The sequence below is a fragment of the Lepisma saccharinum genome, chromosome 3 (genome assembly GCF_977018435.1).
Source record: "Lepisma saccharinum chromosome 3, izLepSacc3.1, whole genome shotgun sequence".
Lineage (NCBI taxonomy): Eukaryota > Metazoa > Arthropoda > Insecta > Zygentoma > Lepismatidae > Lepisma > Lepisma saccharinum.
In genome coordinates, this window is record NC_139231.1 from 17,938,666 (window position 1) to 17,956,913 (window position 18,248).

The 18,248-nt window shown below is 37.9% G+C and overlaps 1 protein-coding gene across 2 annotated transcripts in view; it reads right to left on the reverse strand.

The window, feature by feature from the left end:
• The window catches only part of LOC145984927 (calpain-5-like), a 176,079-nt gene extending 158,306 nt beyond the window's left edge, over nt 1-17,773 (reverse strand). The window contains exon 1 of one of the 2 annotated variants that reach the window (XM_083118332.1): nt 17,523-17,773. In XM_083118332.1, coding sequence (XP_082974458.1) covers nt 17,523-17,531 — 9 coding nt within the window. In that variant the 5' untranslated portion in view covers nt 17,532-17,773. The remainder of the gene's footprint in view (nt 1-17,522) is intronic. The other variant, XM_083118334.1, reaches the window with a different exon arrangement.
• Between the last annotated feature and the right edge of the window lie 475 nt (nt 17,774-18,248).

The window sequence follows — 18,248 nt, forward strand, 5'->3', positions numbered from 1 at the left end:
AGTATGAGATATTTTACTGGGTTTTCTGCATTATAAAGCCTCATCCATTGACATATTTTTCAATGTTTAAAGTTATCAGTTCACTCCGAACAGAAAATTATATAAATTAATAACTGACGGAAAGCAGCATTCAATTTCTTCCAGAAATGAACTTCTGAGTAAGAAAAATACGTAAGAAATTATCGAAGGTCATAATTAGACATTTGATGACTGATGCCATGTCAGTCTGTCATTTGCGACCAATATTGGTCATGTGCAACATTTGATGAATTTTTGACTGGCGATTTTATGAGTGGAGTGAAAAGTGCCATTTTTTGGACATATCTCCGTATATGGCAACAATAGCAGGTCGAAATATTGCCAACAGTCGCATGCAGCATGTGTGTATACATTTACGTGAAAAATCGTAAATTAAGATTTTTTGCCGAAATTGGACTCTTGAGAGAATCCTAGGCTGCTCCTGGTTACATTGAATTCTCTTCACTCACTTTCACCGCTACTGTGCCTGTGTTATTAATTGATTCAGCATGGCCTATTCATTGAAGCAGTGCGTGTGCATTGCTGAAGAGTATTTTACTACTCATTCTTTCACTCATGTGCAAGAGGTTTTCCAATAAAAATGCCCTGCTTCTGCTGTACCTCACAAAGTAACTGTTTTACTACCAGTGAAACACCAACAAATGATTCCTTCAAATTTTGTTGGTATTTATTGTTGAAAATCAGTTCTCAGATGTTTTCAGGAAATTAACAATGTTTTTTTTTTAAATAATGTAATTGCTTTTATGTAGATAAATGCTAACATAAATTTATGTACCCAGTGATAGCCTACAGGATTAGTTTAGTGCAGAAAACCCGGTGAAAATATCTCTTAACAATTTCTGATATAGATTTTCAAAGTTTGGATTGCGTGACTTTTGAAACATACTGTAGTATGCACAATTGGTTTCCTGGCGCCTCATTTTCAAAGCTGGCGCCTAGCTTTGAGGTAAATTTTTCGAGCACTGTATATATACACACACACACACACATACATATACATATATATTGAGGTATAATGAACAGAGTACCTCATCATATATAGGCTATATATATGTGTGGGGGAGGAGTGTATGGGAGAGGGAAGTTAGATAAATTTGCTCATTTTGCTACGAAATGTTGAAGAACAGCATTTTCTAACCTATTTGTTGACATGTTCTTTTAGTCAGAAGAACATGATTTAACTAAAAGACCAAATAATAAGTTCACATGAAAGACTCTAAAGCATTCACGTGATGCCTCTCAGGGTATTGCATAATATCTCTGTTAGTTCGTCAAATAAAAATCAAAGTTAAGTTTTCACTATGAAAAGAAAGTATATTTTACTTTATTTGCAAACTAAATACTTATGTGCCTAACATAAAATCCATTTCACTCCAAGAAATTAAACTTCTTATAATTCAACTTGATCACTCTATTAAAACTACAAGCCCGAACTTCAAAGTCAAGACAAAACACAATCGTAATTCCCATGGTTACAGCCCTTGCAAGATATGTACATACCGGTCAGTCACTATCCTGACATTATCAGTGATAGGTTTAAATATCACATACCACAAGAATTACAAAATAAATAACAGATTAAGATTAATAACAATAAACATTTGTAGAGTAAGAAATGAAATTAACAACAATAAATATTGGTCCAAGGGGAAAGGACGTGTCAATGTATTCAACCACATGACAAATATTTGCTGTTGATCCTGACATTTGTTTCTGTCAGAGAGCAAAAATAAAAATTGGATGATGCGGGTAGACTACCATCTATGCATAAAGCAAACAATTCAAATAGCCTATGAAAACCAACATATGTGTGTGAGGTTGGTAGATGAGGGTTCACACCCATCTTGCAAAGTCCCTGACTTTTCCAGTTTACATAACTGTGTAATGATTTAACATGCTAAAAAAATTAAGTTACACTTTAATTTTGTAAGTTAATCAAATGAATCACGTTTGTTGAACATTTTTGAAAATAAATGAAAGATCCATTTTATAAGCAATATTACAAAAAATGGAAGATTGTTGACAATATAAAACGAAACTTGTATCCGGTAACAAATTCTGCCAAGCAAAAATAATTTAATTCCCCTGAATTTTCCAGGTTTTGGAAGTTTTTTTTTTTAATAATAATAATAATAATCATTCGTTTCCAATGACATCAGTTCTAGCCCTGTTTTCCTGACTCCTCCAGTTGTCCACAACTTTGGAGTCCGTGCAAACCCTGTAAATTAATTATCTGAAGGGAACGGCTAAGTGACTTCACCCTGGCAGTGTGTCTGCTGGCATAATATTGTTTCTATGGTGTATTTTCACTTTTAAAATCTTATTCGACAGTAAAAATAAATACCAGTGTCAACCAAGAAGCTATTAAATGGGGTTACATACATGTGGGATAGAAAATTCCAATTTCAACGGCTCGTAGGATCGAATTTTTTGGCCTTTATGTCCTCTGCACACTGTGAAAGTTGTCTGTTGGATTTATGTTCAAGACAATTCCAAGTAGAAAAGTTGCAGTAAAACAAATTCCGATTGACAGAATTTCGTAAATAATAATGTACTTAATTTCTTGAGTGTTTTGGACAATAACAATGTGTGTTAAAAGTACTTCAGGCAATTTTTTGCCCCAAGAAGCTGGCAACGATTCTGTTGTGAAGTGGATTTTCCTATTTACATAATATCAATTTACCCTAAGCCATTGAGTGGCATCAGTTGCCAGTGGCGTGCCCAGGGGGGGGGGGGTTGGGGGGGTTAAAACCCCCCCATTGGTTTCGTCATTTAAAAAAATTCAAAGCAGAAATACATTTTATTTCATAAATTGCCAATATTGTAAAATGTTTACATTTGGCAGTGAGAAATGTATTGCTTCTTCAATTACTTTTGATAATATTGGAGTTGAGTTACAGCAATGCACAAGCATTCATTCATTCCTTAGTCACTGAAAAGGAAGGAGAATTTCCTTCTCAGTATGGTCAAGAAAAGAGCCGTAACCCTTGGAATGCGAACTGAAGGAATCCCTCCTCCCCTTTCTTTCACCCAAGATGACCCTCTTAGGAGAATGACCCTCCCTTTCCTGTTACGACAGTGCTGCTAACTTCCCTTTTCTTTCTTTCCCCTTCTTATACCATTTATACCAGCAGAGCAAAGTTCTGTGAGATTTCAATCACTACAATTACTAGGCAAAGTAAGTCAAAATCTTATTTCGCACCTGGATGCATATTTATTTCAAAATATCAATAATTATAATAATAATAATAATTGTTGCAGGAAGTAGCGAAGCATGGTTTTACGAAGAAGGCAAGCGATGTTTTGTACAATAGCATGCCGGGAGGAAGGGAGGGGTGAAGGATGCGTTATATAGCCCAACTGGCCCAGTCAGTTTCATAAACAAAATAAAAGCAATTAATATGCCAAAATATTATACGTTTTACTCTTGTGCTCTTTACAAATTAGATATTTTTTTCTCAACCAATTTCCAGCCTTCAGTTTATTGAATTTTCTTGTAACATACGTGAAAGATCTCACTTGAATTTGTGCGTAAATAATTTAGCAGTTGCCAACACTACTGACACTGACACTACTGGTTGCTGTCAACACTGGTGACGTAATTTGAGCTGGACCAAGCTGGATGCATGGTTCAGACATTCGACCGCCCGGTATCTTTGTCCCAAGTCCTGGTGTTCACAAGGGGTTGTAGCGAGTTGCACTCTGCAAGGTAGCAAGTCGAAGTGCTCGTGTTGTGTGTTACGTTTCTGCGTGTGTAATAGATTTTTGACGTGGAACTAAAGATGGTTAGAGAAAAGAGGAGAAATACGTATTAGATTATTTCCAAAAGAAACAAAAAATGGAAGTTGAAGCTTCACTTTCCACAAATAGAACGTCAGAAAAGGTCGATTTAAGTTCAGGGGAATTCCATCCGAATTGCGAGAGTGAAACGTGCGAACTTTCAGACTCTTGATATTCAACAAGAAGGTATAACAGAAGATATTGCAAACCTTGTTGCAAAATTATGTCAAGGAACTGTCGAGGTAAGTGACGTTCATTATTTGATAGCAGATATATCCATAGGCGGATTTAGAATTGTTTTTCTGGGAGGGCACAGCATGTGCTGTAAGCATACAATCGTGTGTGCAGGGGCAGGGGTTTATCCAGGATTTTTTCCTTGGGGGGGGTGTTGGAAAATTTTGGGGGGGTGTAAGTTTCGGGAAGTTAAGTGCATATTTTGGACAGTTTTAAAAATGTTCGCCCTAATTCAATTTGTTCATGGATGTTTCTAGAGATTAACCCTTCCCTCCTCCCTTCCCTTCACGTAACATTTCAGAAGAAAAAAGATGTCAAATACAGGAAAAGATGGAAAATAGATGAATGTTAACATTTCAGTTTAACGTTTCGAGTATTGCTTTCCTTCCGATAATGTTCAGTACTTGATTTAATCAATCGTTAGACAAAACACGAAATTTTAACATATTATTACCAGGAATCATTTCATGCAATTCTTAAGCTAATTATAACGAAATTAGAAACACTTGCGCAATATTTTAACTGTATTTGTATCGTTCTTGCCGTAGGTGTAACTCGGAGTTCAACTTGGGGGTGTCCAATTGAAATATCAGTGAGAATGCATTGCATGGGTGTGCGCGCACTTGCCTGTCTGAAGTAGTAGTAATAAATACAGATATGATATGACTTAAATAAATTATGACACTGCCAGCGAAGCGAGCAAAAAAGTTTTAGAACAATTTCTTTGCAAACTGATTATGCATATTATTAGTTAAACATAGCGACAGTATCCCATGATGTTTACTCTTTACAATCTTGCTTTGCTCGTTCGTTGCAGACTTCAATATGAAATTCCTTGACCGATTTCGTTAAAAAGCAATATCAGGTATCTATCAAACGTGCATCCAAACTTCCCACTATATTTTAAAGTCTTCATGGCCATGCTCTAAATATATCGAGTTTCATTACTTTATTTCAGTTTGTGAATCATCGTTTAAACAGAGATTAGAAAACACCAGCAGAATTTGGAACTCACTCGCTACATAGAACTATTAAAATTATACATGCATATTTTCTAACTGTTAGAACAGGAGGGGGCAGGGGGCATGTGGTGAGGTAAAGAGGACGCCTAACGAGCAAGGCAAGATTGTAAAGAGTAAACATCATGGGATACTGTCGCCATGTTTAATTATTAATATGCATATGCATTATACCCTTACAAAACTTTGGAAAATACGCTTGGCGCTTTTGAGAGTTTATCTTTCAAACACTAAATGAGAAACTCCAGGGAATTAGGAATCACGTGCCTCTTTGCCTTAAAAGAAAACGAAATAACATGTGCAAATAAACGCATGGCATGTTAACTGCAAAATGAAGGCAAGGAATTTTCATTTCTAAATTGAGGCAATGCTTTATTTTCAATTATTTAAAAATTGAATAGCATTTATTTCACTATCCAACACAAAGAGCACAATGAACCAAACAAATTTTCTCTCTCCACGTTTTCCAGCAGGCAGTGGCAAGCGCCGTCGTGCCCTCACTGGTGCGCCTGTGGTCAAATATAAATTTGGGACTTAATGTAAATTAAATTTATTTTATGTTTAATTCCTTACACTCAGGCCCTTAGCCAGGAATTCTTTGTAGGGGGGACAAAGGCAATCCTAGAGGGGGCAAATTTTTAATATATTGTGTCGCACTGGCAGATATAGCAGGGTACACAGAGGCACTTGACACCTCCCCCAAAAGAGATAAGTAACAGAAAAGGGATGATATCTTGAAACGGCAACGGACCAAAAAAAAAAAAATCGAGCAACATCAAATGACATTTTTTCGATAATGATCTTTCCAAATTTGCCAAAAAATATAAAGTTTAACATAAATAGGCTAATAGGGACTGTATCTACTTGATATTTACAGGTTTTATAATGTTAATAGACGATTAATGGGCCTCTCTGCAGAACTGATTAAGGGAGCCCTTTATAAATCATGTTTCAGGGCCTCCCCGATGGGGCAGTGGTAGCATCCTCGTCTTGTAACCAAGTGGTTCCGGGTTCGATACCCGGTGGAGCCACATAGTGGTTTGGATCCCACTTTAAACTGTAGATCCAGTCCCGATTAGCCTAGTGTGCATAAAGTGAACTTAAAACACCAATTCAATCAATCAATCAATAAATCATGCTTCATAATGATTCTTTCTAGTTTCCAGTATGCAAGACTTTTCCGCACAAAGGAATCTAACGAGAATCCAAGAAAAATCGAATTAATGAAATAATAATGATTACATATTATATACACTTTGATGAACTGTGTAAAAATTTGTAATACATTTTTTTTGTACTTGCTAAAACATGGGTCCCTTAGTCCACCACGGACTCTATTTCCTTCAAAGGGGAGACTCTTGCATCACTACACGTTAACCATTTTGCAAAATATTGTGTGAATTGTATTATATTATTGTTGAAATACATGTTTTGACACCTGACAAACAAATAGGAATACCTTGATTTATCAATGAATTATTGGATTACAGTGTCATCATTAATATTTCATATCCAGTTTCATAGTAAGAAATTGTTTTAATAGAGCGCAAATAATGTTACGGAGCGCCATGGCATTCTCTTTAACATTTTTATTTTCTCATATAGATCGTTTGGCTCGCAGATCCGACTCTCACCGCCCCATAACTATGGCTTTGAACTTGGACTATAAGAACAGAAGACACTGCGAGCGAAGCGAGCAAGAAAATTTTACGAAATTTATTTTTATTTGTATAAAATTTGAAATCGAGAGGGGGGCAATTGCTCCTTGGAAGTGCCCTTGGGCGTCTCGAAGAAAAATGCAAGGAACTCGTAAAAACTAATTCCATCAAGAGTATCCAATTGTCCTGCTATTCTTAGATTCTCTTTCAATGTTTGCTTCCCCTAGAATGGACTCCCGTCCAAGGTCGGGAGGGTGGTGGTGGAGGGGGAACAATTCCCCTGCCGCCCTGTGGTTGCGGCACTGTTTATGAGTCTCTCTTCATCAATTTCACGTCATCATTCATTGTTGCGATTAGCTATAAGTTGCAGAAAAGCAACGCTAAGTAACAAAAATCAAATATCCACTGCCTCTCTCTACCACATGAATCACTATTACCAAAAAGGGAATTTCACCCCCCCCCCCCAATCCTGATACGAAATTATACTGAATCCCACACACCTTCATAAATCACAAAATCAATAAGTGTCTTTGTTATGTTGCTAGAGTAATTGTAAAGATTAGTGAGAATTCCAGGTGTTCTGTATTTTTCACAGGGGGGCAAAGCAGGCTCTCTGGGGGGCAGTTGCCCCCTGCCCCCCTCTAGCTACGAGCCGCTTACACTTCCTTTGCTTCCTGTGAAAAGTTGAATAAAATTAAACATGTCATTATGTCAGGGAACCGACTAGATACAAAGTGAAAGACAATTTTTACTAAATCTATATCTTTGCAAACTGACAGTTAGATACTAACGAGAGAATAATAATAATAAATAGTTTTGCGGGTTAAGTGGTAGAGCAGACACAGGCTGAACTTCTACCACGATGACTTCACCAACTTATTTGACAAAAACTGTGTTGATCTTTTAGTTTTTAATACACATCGCTGTTCGTGCGATAAATTATACAATGCTATGTCATTAAGAAATGGTATATTTGAGTTTGGTAAAGTTACGTCAGTCAATATTGCGTATTGTAGCATCACATAGCACAAGTGGCCAGGGGCGCCGACTTGTCAAAATTATTGGGGGGGGCTCTTATCACTGAAATAAATTAATGAATGACTCACTCTCTCCCTTTTTTAAGTTTTGGCCTCAGTGTTCGGAATCTCATAAAAGCTAGGGGTGTGCGGGATCCCGAAAAGTCGGGGCCGGGATCGGAAAAGAAAATTCCCGTCCCGATCCCAACTTCGTGAAATACCGAATGCTCATTTTAAAATGTCGTTATTTCTCGACCTTTTCTGCATTGTCAATTTCTGGAACTTATCGTAAATTGTTAGTTTTTAATCCAGAAATCACTTAAAGTGGAAATGACGTGTATAATTCGAAATTTTCAGAGCTTCGGGAAATTTCGAACATTTGCCGTCCCGAAAATTTCCCGACTTGGTCGGGAAATTGAAAATTTTTCCAGTCCCGCACACCCCTAATAATAGCCCCTGAATTCCTCAAAAATATCAAATTTTTTATTCACAGTTCGAATGCAGAATATTAATTGTCCACGGATGGATGTCACAAGTTTCGTCAACCATAATAGTAAAATATTCCCGACTTTTAATATCTGCTACCAAGAAGCGCAAAACAGATCTCCCAACTATATCAATGATCTCGTTCTGAATGTCATGTGAGAGTCATTTGTAGCCCGAACGTCCCATCCACTACCCTAGTTCATGCACATCTTTTGAAACTCTTTTTAGTAAAAATTTTAACAATACTCATAATTACATACTTAGTATATAGTAATAAGTCATGTGTTTTGCTGTCTCTGCTGTCATAGGCCCCCCCCCCCCAAAGTTTATGGTTTAGCGGTCTCAACCCCCCAAAGTTGATGGTCTAGAAAGTTTTAAATGTGTATTTAAAGTTAAGTTCATGTGGCACAATTCAGAGTAAACTTTAGAAGAGAAGCAAAATAATACATTAGATCCTCTTAAGCAAAATTATTTGGGAGGCTCTGCCACCACATCGTTAATATTGGGGACCTCGAGCCTCCCCAAGCCCCATGAAGTCTGCGTCTATGCAAGTGGCACGAGCGCGAAGAATCTGGTAGGAATTCTACCGCTGTCGTCTGCTTCAGAAGGCAGGAAGGGTCACATGAACCAATCACGTAGCCCTCTGCTCCATACGCTGGCGTACATTTGCAAGCTTTCCCTCCAGACAGGCAGCAAAGAATATAGAGTTGTTTACGCCGAACCTGCCCGGCGTCCAGGCAGGAAAGGCATTGAAAAAAATGCTGGAACGAGTGTTGTTAGTGAAGCATTGCAAGCGGATCGCCAAAAATAGCTATTATAATGACATGAAGGTCAAACATATATGAAATTAGTCAAGATTTACTTTATATTTACAGCATTTACGTATTTTTGAAATTTTAAATCAGGGAACGCCGGGCGTATGGGCGTACTATAACGCTACGCCACTGGAAATGAGGGGGAGATTGTATCCTTCCAGCTAGCAACATTTTTGCAGAGCATCCCCACAGTAGTCTTATTGTTTCCATGTTAAACCATAGGAACAACCCCCCTCCCCAGCTAGCCCCAAGGCTTGACAAAACATCCCCCCAGCTAACTTCAAGCGCTGGTTTTAAGTAAAGTTAGAGCCACTGTGACCATAAATTGGACCTTTGCAAAAACTTTAGGAGATGGGAGTGTGTGGATGAATCATCGTAAATATGTGTTAACCAATACCAATTAACGTGAAATCCTGTACGAATATGCTTGACGGGGACCATCTCCACCCTCATCTTTATTGCAGAAACAATATCAATCCATTTAGCAATTTCAAGTTTTCTTCAAATTTTCCAAAATTCCCAACTTCATGTTTTGATCCTGTAATTATTCATTTTCGTCTGCTGTGCCCTTTTAACGTAGATTGTGCATTTCTAAGCCCAGTTTTATGTAATTTCTTGTAATTTCGTTAAGTTACTTATCTGCCACTTGTGGCTAATCGCGAAGATTAGGATGAGTGAAGGACTATGGGTGTACCCAGACTTTCTCTGGAGTGGAATTATTTGAAAAAGGAATAAAATAATATTTATTTCACTTTGCAAATAAAAAGCACAATGAACAAAATAAAAAGTTTTCACTACTCGTTTTCCGAGGGAGGGAGAGAAGTGTTCCTATGGGCGTATTTAAGGGGGGTTCAACGGGTCCAACCCCCCCCCCCTTTTGGTTCAGTAAAATTACCAAATTACCTGGTTCTATCCGCTTGTTCATAAAAATTTCGGAGCGATTTTACAATACCGGGAATTTCTCCATTTTGTTTGAAATTCGGCATACTCACTAATTTTGGCCCCCTAATCACGAATCTGCAGTCAAAATTTCGCGCTCACACGCGGAAGTAGCAAAATAATCGAAATTAAGTTCTTATTTCCACACCCTCGATTTCCAAATTTCCCGCCGGTTCCGGGCTCCGCCCCTGGGGTAATCGACCTACCGCCCCCAACCGCTATCGCGGCCCTGCCTATATCTATAGACTCCCTGTTAAGGGCATGTTAGAAATTGGCCGGATTCACCTGCCCCCAAATAAGCGCCAAATTTATACGTGATCGCCAAATTTTGACTGCAGATTCGTGATTAGGGTGCCAAAATTAGTGAGTATGCCGAATTTCAAACAAAATGGAGAAATTCCCTGTATTGTTAAATTATACCAACATTTCTTCAGACATATTTTGTTCTCCTAAATTACAGACGTATAGGACGGGATACGGATAGGAAAGAAATTAATTCCACACACCAGATGGGACTGCAGAAAATGCTCTGACAATTCCTGATATTTCGAAAATCCTATAATGTTACATGTACTTTTTGCCCGAAGCAGTTGTTTGTAAATTTGTAGCATGAATATTACCATTTCATGATAAGTTCCCGATATTGAAGAATTAAACATTCCTCAGGTTACTTCTACTCTCTCTGGGTTGGCTAGGGATTTAGGAAAAAAAAATGTTGCTCAAGGATATGATGGTGCTGATGTAATGAGTGGTAGATTTAGGGGTGTGTGATCGATGTCAGCACACATTTTAACTTTAGCTGTTCCCCATTCATGTGAAATTTATGAGATAAGAAACTATATACATTGGGACTGTCAAGTCAGTAAGGATATATATACAGGGTGACTGGTAATTAGATGTATTCCCTGAAAGGGGTTAAATTAGAGACAATTTGCAATAAATTTGACCATATGATACCCCGTCCGAAAATTTGTCGTTTTCGAGATAATCGAATTTCTTTTGTTTCTTTAAAAAATGACAATTTTCCACATAAGATGATTTGAGAAAAAACTGCTCATTGTATGGAACTTATTTCAGCGTTTTCTGATAGCTAACAAATAAGTGGTTCGTTAAAAAAAAGCTTTTCCCAAATAACAATCACATGTAAGTAACGGGTGGATCTAAACTTACAAGTGATGATAAAAAATTGCACTCTTAGTTTACTTGGCAACGTATTAATAACAAAAATGGTATGACACGAAGCGTACAAATTACTTAAATTACTTCCTTGTGTCATCTGCTATCCAACAAGGTACAAATGTTGCTGACATTCACATTTGTGTACAAGAAATAATACTTCATTCACCTTCATGTGAATGGAATCAATGAACAATACAATTAAAGAACATTACACGTCTTGCTCAAAGTGGGCACCTCCGTTACGAATACAGGCACACAGGTTTTTACGGACATTTGGTCTCTTAACTCGTGATGTGATGGTGTCCTTGATGTGTTGACCAGCTGTTAAGATCCTCTCCCTGAGCTCTTCTTGCGAATTTACCGGTGTCTTGTCATGTGGCTCCAAATGTAAAAGTCGCAAAGCCTCAAATCGATCGGGGGATCGAGCTGGGCAGTCATAATGCTGATAAATCATGTCACGTCTTGTAGCTAGAGGTACATCCTCCAACAACATTGCCATCCCGTTCCTCAAAAAATGTTCCTAAGTGGTGCCATTTAAGATTTGGGGCAGGTAAAATGGCTCGATCAAATGATTGTTGATGACGCCCATCCATACTTCTGCCTGTGCATGCGACAGTGGCTGGATGGAAATTACCCAAAGAAATGGATTGGCCGAGGCGGCCCGATTCCCTGGCCGGCTCGATCCCCCGATTTGCCGCCTTGCGACTTTTACATTTGGAGCCACATGACAAGACACCGGTAAACTCGCAAGAAGAGCTCAGGGAGAGGATCTTAACAGCTGGTCAACACATCAAGGACACCATCACATCACGAGTTAAGAGACCAAATGTCCGTAAAAACCTGTGTGCCTGTATTCGTAACGGAGGTGCCCACTTTGAGCAAGACGTGTAATGTTCTTTAATTGTATTGTTCATTGATTCCATTCACATGAAGATGAATGAAGTATTATTTCTTGTACACAAATGTGAATGTCAGCAACATTTGTACCTTGTTGGATAGCAGATGTCACAAGGAAGTAATTTAAGTAATTTGTACGCTTCGTGTCATACCATTTTTGTTAATAATACGTTGCCAAGTAAACTAAGAGTGCAATTTTTTATCATCACTTGTAAGTTTAGACCCACCCGTTACTTACATGTAATTGTCATTTGGGACAAACTTTTTTTTTAACGAACCACTTATTTGTTAGCTATCAGAAAACGCTGAAATAAGTTCCATACAATGAGCAGTTTTTTCTCAATTCATCTTTTTGTGTGGAAAATTGTCATTTTTAAAAAAAACAATTGAAATTCGATTATCTCGAAAACTACTAATTTTCGGACGGGGTATCATATGGTCAAATTTATTGCAAATTGTCTCTACTTTAACCCCTTTCAGGGAATACATCTAATTACCAGTCACCCTGTATATAAAAATATTTTACTCGAATCGAAGATGGAGAGAAAAGTATCAATACTAAGGAGCGTGACGTGTGGAATTGTTTTCACTAATTGTAGAAACTTTACAGGTTTTACAATTTACCAGTACAAGAGAATCATTTTAGCAAGCTCTTCAGTTTCTTCGGTTGGTAACCTGTGGAGAGTTTGAAATATCTCCACTTGTTCTAACCAAATTGTTTTCATGTAGTGCAACATTATTTTTGGCACCTCAAAAGGCGGACTGGTAAGTATTGTGAACATGTTAGTATTCTAATAGAGATTTTTTTTAAAAAAACAAGAGAAATTTCTGAGAACTTTAGTGAAATTTATAACCAAAAGCAGAGAAACTATTTAGAGACTATGATGAAGAAATAAAGAGACATCCAACTGTCAAATGGGAGGTAACACAAAAGAATACAGAGAACACAAAATAATCTTACAAGTTAAACCTCTGTCGTCCATTTTTGGACCATTTTGTACGTAGTAGAAATGAACTCACGTTTCTCTGAACACAGTCAATACATTGCAAAATTACAACTTCTATAAAAAATGTGAAATTGCTATTCCTCATTCATTGGAACAGTGTCAAAATGTTGGATGGCCTGGTTGATTTTTTACATTTTCAAATCTGAATGGCAAATGTGGCAAATGAAGTGTCAAACAGTAATCCAGGTAAGAGTCTATATTAGATGATTTTCCTAAGGAATACGTGTCATATATCGTTGGAAAGCTTATTGTATAAGGAATGAAAAAACGTCAGTCATGATGCTAGGAAAAACAACGTGTAGGAGGAAATCGAGAAAAACCGTTGTCCGGATATGGGGAATTGAACGTACGGAGGGAATTTTTCGATGAATAGTGTGCTAATGGAACCTATCCTAACAGGTCTAACCTAACCTCGTAGGCATACCTCGACCTCGTGAATGGTTCGTGGGGCTATCGTGAATATAAACCGGAAAGAAAAAGTTCACTTGCTCTGGTCCCGAAAGTAATTGCCAAGCGCTTCCTGTTCCAGAAGCCATCCAACCAGACGTACGCCATTCTGATAATACGCTGGTCAAGTCGTCTGCTGGTCCCGCGCATGGGTGCGGCCATATTGGCAATAAACAACCGGTTGCTACGGTCGTTGCTAAGGTCGGTAACATGGAGTTGGCTATAGAGCTTTGCTGAAAGATGAGCCGGAAACAATGAAGGAGGGAGGGTTAGCATGTAAGGAGAACCACTTTCGTAGTTTCAGATACACAAGATAAGAAGGAGTCGTCAAAGTAAGGGTGAAAGCAAGCATGAAGGAAAGAATATGATGTTAAGAAAAGCGATACTTAGATGTCGCACGTGTTGTGACTAGCACTTCTTCGAAAATTTTGCAATAGCTTTGTGTATGTGCGAAGAGATGTTTATTATCTTTCTTTCAGTGGCGGCAATTAGGGGGGGCGAGGGGGCAATTCCCCCACTTTATCGCCCACTTTTGCCCCCTCTCTATGTTAAATCTTATCTACAAAGGGAAATATACTGTTTTTGCCTCCCAGTTATGACACCTTGCCCCCCCCCCCCCCCCCCGGTTTTGGAACCCAATCGCCGCCGCTGCTTTCTTTATATTTACGTAAACCAGATTAAATATTTTACATAACCAATGTAGCCTCTATTCCTTTGTTACGAGCCTATTACGAGGACAAAAGAGTTGAACACAACATGTGCCCTTTCCTCTGTCCATCATTATCTTGTTATTCTTTCAACTTATCACTTTATCATGTTCTTTTATGCAAAAATATTAGAATGAAAACAATTTGTTGTAATTAATAATGGGCTGCCAAGCTGAAAACACATTCAGGTCGATCAGTAGGCTCCATGCGCCAGGAATGTATCCAGTAGCGTAACTAACATGCTCTGCGCCCCCCCCCCCCTCCCCGTGCAACTTTCAGTTGTGCCCCCATACTCGTCTAAAAATATACAAATATATTTCTTTTCTAAAATATTAATTCACGCCCACATTTATATTAGGTATATAAAAACATGAAAATGCATACATGTAATTTGAATCAATGTAAAAACTGATACGAAAGGTTAAGACAACAGAGAAGCTGTAAAAAATTATATATGATAATTATATATGAAAACAGACTGTTATTACAAAAATTACGATATTGTCAAATGATCATAAGCAGTCCTCTGCATTTTTTCATGGAGGCAAATTCTTGTTTGCTAGTTTTCGAGCTCGATCGTTCTCACTCCTGACATTGTGCTTCTCAAGTAATTTTTGATGAATTTTAACTTGGAAAATCATTTCGTCGAGGAAGATTTTTTTTAAAACTTCTCTTTTTCGTTTGGTAAAAATTGTAAGTAGGGTGAAAATTAGCGTTGCCAGTGTGTACTCTTGCCTGTCGTCTACCTTTCAGCTACGTAAACCATTCAGCTAATAAAGTTTTGTTTTCTAAATCTGGTAATCCACTTTCTACTTGTGATTAACATTTTCTGTTTGCAGTTAGGGGCATAAAATATAATATGTTCGGTTGAAAATATATTTTAACGCCGAAAGTGAACTATCGGTCTTTCTTAGTTTATCATTCTTACTGCGACCCCACCCGCGCACCGCGGGGGTGTTATTTACGCCACTGCATTTATCACATGTTCAATCTTTCGTTCAATAGTCCTTAATGCACACAGCGATATGCATAACTCGAAAAAGGTTTGAATTTCCAAGAAGCGGGAAAGATTTCTTTCGTATTATCTCAATTCCTCATAATCTATAATTGGGAGTAAAATATTTTCGGTTAGAAATCGCTTATTTAGGAGTTACGATTATTCAGAATTTCTGGAAATTCAAGAACATAATATATTTTGGAAAGTGACATTCGTTTAAGATGTAAATGCGAACCTAATTTCCTAAAATAACAGACGTGATACACCTTGAGTTTACACATTTACTTTGGATGCAATAATAATAATAATACGGTGGAGGCACATAGTGGTTCGGATTACAATGTAAACTGTAGGTCCAGTCCCGATTAGCCTTGCTGTGCATAAACTGGACTTAAAACACCAAATCAACCAATCAATAATAATAATAATAAACCATTGTTATCTTCATATGCAAGTATTATTGTTGTTGATATTAGTAGTAGCAATACTCGTCCCTATTCATTTGTGGTTGCTGTTCCGGCTATTGACTGAAATCGCTTTAGACACTCTAAATATTACTACTACTACTATTAAAATATATCAATGGCCTGACTATCCCTACAAGAATTTCTTTCGACGTCCATGACTATGTACTACACATATGTATTCTTCCGATCGAGAAAATGCATTGTACTTTTTGAATACCCATTAGTGCAAAGGCACGAAATATGCCTAATGTGCACAATGATTGTAATCATACGCATAGCAATAAGACATATCTGACCACAGACAAAGAACCATGCGACTTACGTTTATTTTCCCATCAACAAGCCTGTGTAGCGGAAACCGAAGAAATCGTAAGTTGCCGGTCACTTTCATGGAAAGTGCCTGCTTTTGTTCTTCCATTTTTTCTTTAACTTGTCACCTGTAAGCAACCTGCATTTTATATACGTATTCTTCTGAATCTCATCTTTACAATGGTGTAAGATACATATTACCATGTTCGTTGAAAAACCCTGTCACTAAGACCAAAAGATATCCCTTGCGGTCCGTTTCCAATTATAACTGCATGGGGAAAGTACGGACAACGCGTTGTATATTGCCAGGTATACTGTTGCTATGGCAACAGCGCCGGAAGTGACGTTCACTAGACCAGCGTATACACACGCACAACGAACGCAAAAAACAAATCACCACCCCGAACGCAAACGAGCGTAGCACACGCATTCACAACGCGTAAGCAAACACAAGCCTGCAGTGTTGTTAACCCCCATCGCTTACCACCGAAAGGAAAAAAGGACGGCAAGTAGATTCTAGCCGTAATTCAAAAGAGACAAGTCAGTGCTTGGGTGTATCTGTTCAGTCCGCGGTTTTCAAATAAAGTTTGGACATTGTGAAATACCAGCTTAGTTCATTAGGCACCGAAAAGGAATTACAAGGTTAACGATATTGTACTTCGAAGTAAATTTCTATTTTTTATTCAGAAGTGTAAAGAATATAATATTCTCACTGTACAAATGACCATAATAATTATGTTGTACACACATACAACTTTGTTGGGTCCACTACCCCCCCGGTCTCTAACTAGCTTGAGGTCAGCACTGTCCCTGGGTTTCACTTGTGAAAACGCAGCAACCATAATCATACCAAAGTTGAACCCCCACCCCTTACATGAGCTATATATTACGCCCATGAGTGCCCTTCGCTGGATATACCCAGAGAATTAGTGCTCGAAGTGAGGGGATGGCATCCCCCTGCTAGGAAAATATTTGCAATGCATCTACCCAACTGTTTCACTGTCGCCATGTTAAACCATAGGACCATACTTCCAGCTAACCCCAAGATACGATATATAACCACCCAGCTAACATTTTCCACTTCAAACCAAGCGCAGCAGAGAACCCCAATGTCGGGATTCGAGTCCGGGGACATCGGTGGAGAGATCGAAAGCCGAACACCGCCACTGAGGTGGCCAAAGTACAAATGTTAGAAAATTTTGGTGGCACACTTTCTTTCACAGCAGAATGTTTTTGCAGTTTAATGCACTATCGAGAAAACTTTGCGGAAAAGCACAACTATAATTTATATTTAGAACTTCATCGCACTAACTCTTGTAGAAAAGCGACGTAAAATTACCAAAACATAACGAAAAATTTATATTTAGAACACGTTACTTACACAGCGCTACTGTTAAAAGGTGTAAAGGGTGGAGCCTGGTATAATGGGCAAATTTACTGCGGAAAGATTGGTACGTATATCGTACGCAATTATTAAATAATTACTACTTTACATTTTACTAAACTGCCAGAGTTTGTGAACTTACCCCATACATTGTGAGCCAGTGTATTTACAACTGTGCTAAAGCGTTTTGGAAAGTATCAAAGCGAGCAAACATAAACTTCAACTAGCGTTGCAGCAAACGCCAACATTTTAAAAAAATCTCCTGCCAAATATTAGTGAATAGCAAGCTCATGTGCTTTACGTACTTTTCAGCAGCCTTTCGCACGATTTGAACACACACGCCAAGAGTTAAAACAAGCACTCCACGACCGTGTCTGATCTTGCACTCGTGTACCTATGCTGGTACCTGCTTCCAACTTCCGCCAATCAATCTAGTTGGAATCAGTGTTGCCACATAAAGGGAAATTTCCCTTTTTGCAGGGAAATTCTTACCGAATTTAAAAGTCGAGAGGGAATCGGCAATTTCGATGAAAAATAATAAAATTTCAGGGAATTTGAAGACATCATACTGACATCACTTCTTATTACCACTCGTTTGAGTTTAAGCCTACACGTGTATTTAAATTTATATTTCTTTTCTACACCTTCTGTTAATAGCGTTATGAAATTGCTAATGGGACAAACAAAAATGTACATTTATGCTTGGCCAATATTCGAGCTTGGAACATCTGGCCTGATTATGTAAGAATTGTTTAACATTTTTGGTAAATACGAATATGGACCAAACAAAATACTACTAATTTATATTATTATTAGTATTATTATTATTATTACCAGTACTTAAAATAAACTAGTATTACACCTTTGA